This window comes from Lepisma saccharinum, chromosome 2 (genome assembly GCF_977018435.1).
Source record: "Lepisma saccharinum chromosome 2, izLepSacc3.1, whole genome shotgun sequence".
Classification (NCBI taxonomy): Eukaryota; Metazoa; Arthropoda; class Insecta; order Zygentoma; family Lepismatidae; genus Lepisma; species Lepisma saccharinum.
This window is the reverse complement of record NC_139230.1, coordinates 92,487,652-92,491,959: the sequence shown is the minus strand read 5'-3', so window position 1 is coordinate 92,491,959 and position 4,308 is coordinate 92,487,652. Positions and strand designations below refer to the sequence as shown.

The 4,308-nt window shown below is 35.9% G+C and overlaps 1 protein-coding gene across 1 annotated transcript; it reads left to right on the top strand.

Moving 5' to 3' along the window:
- The first annotated feature begins 2,368 nt into the window (after positions 1-2,368).
- On the top strand, positions 2,369-2,764 carry LOC145983105 (uncharacterized). The gene has a single exon (XM_083116383.1). It carries the CDS (start codon positions 2,369-2,371, stop codon positions 2,762-2,764), a length of 396 nt encoding a protein of 131 aa, XP_082972509.1.
- Positions 2,765-4,308: the final 1,544 nt, after the last annotated feature.

Genomic DNA, 4,308 nt, shown 5'->3' with positions numbered 1-4,308 from the left:
GGTGATGAACTGATGATGATTCGAATTGAGAATGGGCAGTAAAAACGTAGTCGAAAGAAGGTGAAGTCGCAAAAAAAAAAAAAAAAAAAAAAAAAAAAAAAAAAAAAAAAACCGTTAAGACCTAAAAAAGGCTAAAAAAAAGGACCAATAAGCCAAAAAAACGCCGAAAAAGGCAAAAAAGGACAAATAAAACCCACCTTTTTCTGGCCTACAATGACCCAAAATGAACATATATTATGTTGGGCCTCGTCTTCGGACACTAGGAAAAAAAAAAGGATTTTTCCTCAACTTCCGAGCCTTAGTTATCACTGTACAACATGCACCAACCCAGGAAGCAGAAGAAAAGGACAAAGACTGCTTTTATGAGCAGCTGGAAATTGTATATAATAAACAGCCAAAACATGATGCTATAACAATTCTTGGAGACTTCAACTCCAAGATAGGAAGAGAGGATGTATATAAACCAACTATTGAGAAGCATAGCTGCCAGTAAAAATATGATTGTAAGTAGCACGACATTCCCACACAAAAACAGTCTCCACATGGTATGACAAACAATCAGATAGACCATGTGCTAATAGACAGAAGACATTGCAGTGATATATTAGACGTACGGAGTTATAGACGAGCAGATATAGACTGACCAATACCTGGTAACCATCAGATATACACAGAGGATCTCAAACACAAAGAAAAACAAGGGATTAGACGGACAAAATATAATGTGAAACTGTTGATAAAAAATCTAGAGACAAGAAGAGAATATGAAACCAGATTGAAATAAAATTTTGAAAATATACAAAATCCCGTAACAATAGAAAAAAATGGAAAAGATTAAAGGAAAACATTCAGAAAACAGCAGAAGAGACCATAGGATGGGAAATGAAAACTAATAGAAAGAAATGGTTTGACGAGGGTTCCAGAAAGCATTAGATGAAAGAAACGTAGCTAGAAATAAAGTTCTCCAAAGGAAGACCAGACCAAGTGTACAGAATTGGATAGTGAAAAGAAGAGAAGCCAAAAGAGAATGTAGAAGAAAAAAACGGCAGTGGGAAAAATAAAACCTAATAGAACTAAATGAACTACATAATAAGAAAGAAATAAGGAATATGTATCAAATAACAGCAAACTATAAGAAAGAATTTCAACCGAGAACAAATTTGTGCAGAAATAAAGAAGGAATCTTATTACAGATAAAAATAAAATAATAAGTAGATTGGCAGAATATTTTAAAGAATTATTACGTTTCGATGAAAATAGAATATCAGAAGTAAGAAATGACCAACAATGGGATGAAGAACAAGACTTAGCTGAACTAAGAGATGTCACAAAAACCATACAAAGCTTTAATAATAACAACAAAGCTTCAGGAGAAGATCAAATTACTGCTGAAATGCTCAAATATGGAGGACCAGAACTAAATAAACAAATTTTTGAGCTTATTAAGCAGATCTGGAAAGAAGCTGAAATGCCAAAGGAGTGGACAGTAGGAAAAATATGTGCGATACACAAAAAGAATGACAAGACATGTAAGAATTATAGGGGCATATCTCTCCTTAATGTGACATACAAAATATTTACAAAAATTCTGGCAAGAAGACTAGAACCATACGTAGAAGCACTGACAGGGGACTACCAGTGTGGATTTAGAAGTAATAGATCAACAATAGACCAAATCTTTGTATTAAGAATGATATTAGAGAAACGTTTTGAACACAATATTAACATACATCAATTATGTGTTGACTTTCAACAAGCATTTGACTGTAAACAAAGAGACAAACTCTGTAAGATAATGAGAGAGATGGATATCCCAGAAAAATTAGTACAATTGACAGAAATGACCTTAAGAAATTCGAAATGCAAAATTAGAATACAAAACCAACTATCTGAAGAAATTCAAATTGCAAAAGGACTACGACAACTCCACACTGCTGTTTAACATAAGTTCGGAACATGTAAATAGAAAGATTGAAATAAATCCTGGAGGAACCATAGGACAATACAATATCTTGCATTTGCGGATGATGTTGCCTTACTAGGCAGAACACGAAAAGCACTAGAAGATGCCCTGAAACAATTACAGCAAGGTGGACATGAGATTGAACTGGAAATAAACCAGGATAAGACAAAATACATGATAACAACAAGAAACAAGATCAGGTATCAAACTATAAATGAGTTCGAAAAGTTTGAACGAGTTGGAAATTTCAAATATCTAGGTTCAACAATAAGAGAAGATAATAACATTGCCGAAGAGGTAAAAGCAAGAATAACAGAAGGCAACAGATGCTATCATGCATTTGGAAATATTTTAAAATCCTCACAAGTGAACTGAAAGCTGACACTAAGACTGTATAGAACCATAATGAGACCAATAGTGATGTATGGGTCGGAAAGCTGGGAGAGGAAGGTTTTATATAAGATATATGGACCAATCAATGAAAATGGCATCTGGAGAATTAGGACAAAGGAAGAACTAGCTACACTTTACCAGAACCCAAGTATAACAAGTGAAATAAGAGCCAAACGCCTTAGCTGGCTGGGGCACGTAGAAAGGATGCAACCAGACAAAGCGGTATATAAGATCTACCAAGGGAAACAAGAAGGCAAGAGGAGTGTTGGCAGACCCAGGAAGAGGTGGCTCGACCAGGCGGAAGAAGACATCAAACGAATGGGCATAAGAGGATGGAGAACTAGAGCGAAGAACCGAGATGAGTGGGTAGCTATCACTAAGGAGGCCAAGGCCGTGCAGGGGCTGTAGAGCCGTGGAGTAAGTAAGTAAGTAAGTCCTTCAATGACCACTTCGCTCTCTTTGATTTTCATTTTAATGTTATACAGCATGTTTAGATTTTCAAAAATAAATAGCATTTTAATTTGACATATTAGGAAAATTGGATAAACGGAAAGTCTTCTATCGTGAGGGTAAAGGTGGGAATACATAGAAAGCAATAAAGTTAACAGTAACACTTACAGCTTAAAACAACATTTCACGCTATTGTATTCATATCGCTTACCAGCACACTGATTTGTGATCTGTGTGTTAATGACAGATAAAGTAGCAACTACAATGCTCTCTTAAATTTTTAACATTAAAAAAATACTAAACCAAATAACTCCCAAATTGAAACTCAGTCAGAGTCCAGATTCAATGAAGAATTTATATCTCTACCTGATTCGAGTTGTGATGCCAGAAGGGCTCAGTCAATTATCCCACTTTTCTTTAAATTTAGAAAACATCACTTAAATAAAACACCACAAAATACTAAATAATAATTTTTAATTATTACAATCAACGTATTTTTATCAGGAAATTTCCACTCGGGTTTACTCGAAAATTTTCTCTACAAAAGTGGTTATATGGAAAAAGTTGTAACGTCCTTCGTTCGGGGGAAGGACCAATAGCTTAGTTAGCTAAGTGTTACAAGTCTACCCATAATGCTAACCTTTTTCTCCAGCGGTGGCATGAGACTCTATTTACACTCAGGGTTCGGGTGTATGTTGCACTTAGAGGGCTATGACGTAGTTGACCAGTTAAGTTCATTGACAACTCAAAATTAATGAAAACATATAAAGGTTTATTTCATCACAAACTTAAGCAAGGAAGGAACTTAGACCCTTTTACAGTAGTTTTATACATCCAACTTATAGTTTCACAGTTTCGTAAATGATACCTAGTACTCTTGTTAGAAAAACAATCACAAAGGTTTTATAAACAAAGCATCTAAAAGATAAAGATTAGTGTAACCTTGGAAACTGCTTTTTGATTACATGTAGGAGTAACAGGCGGAAAACTAAGGAATAGATTCTAAGAAGCGAATTTCCCAGCATCGAGGAGACGGGGTTTCGCTATTACCATCCCCAACGTCGAGATGACGGGGTTTAAGAAAGAAAAAGGTCTGGTTACCTAAATATCTCTCGCCCGAAAGCGGAGTGGGTTTCTCTCGCCCAAAAGCGGAGTAGGTCCTCTCACACTAAAGTGGAGTAAATTTCTCTCACCAGAAGGTGGAGTGGGATATCTTTTTCTCTCTCCTGTTAGGAGGAGTTTTCCTCTTGCCCGTAGGCAGAGCCCTACTTCTCTCGTCCGCAGACGGAGTCAAACTGAGATGCTAGCCCCGCTCTCGCCTTTATATTGGGTCGGCGACGCTAGCGTAAGCAAGTGGAAGAAATATAAACTATTAAAAGTATATTATTAAGTAAGTTTACCAAATTAGAGGTGTAACCTGTTTTTAAATTGATACATTTCTAATTACATATTTTTATCAGAAAGGTCACAAAAATACAGGTGCGACTCGTACAAATTGTGAC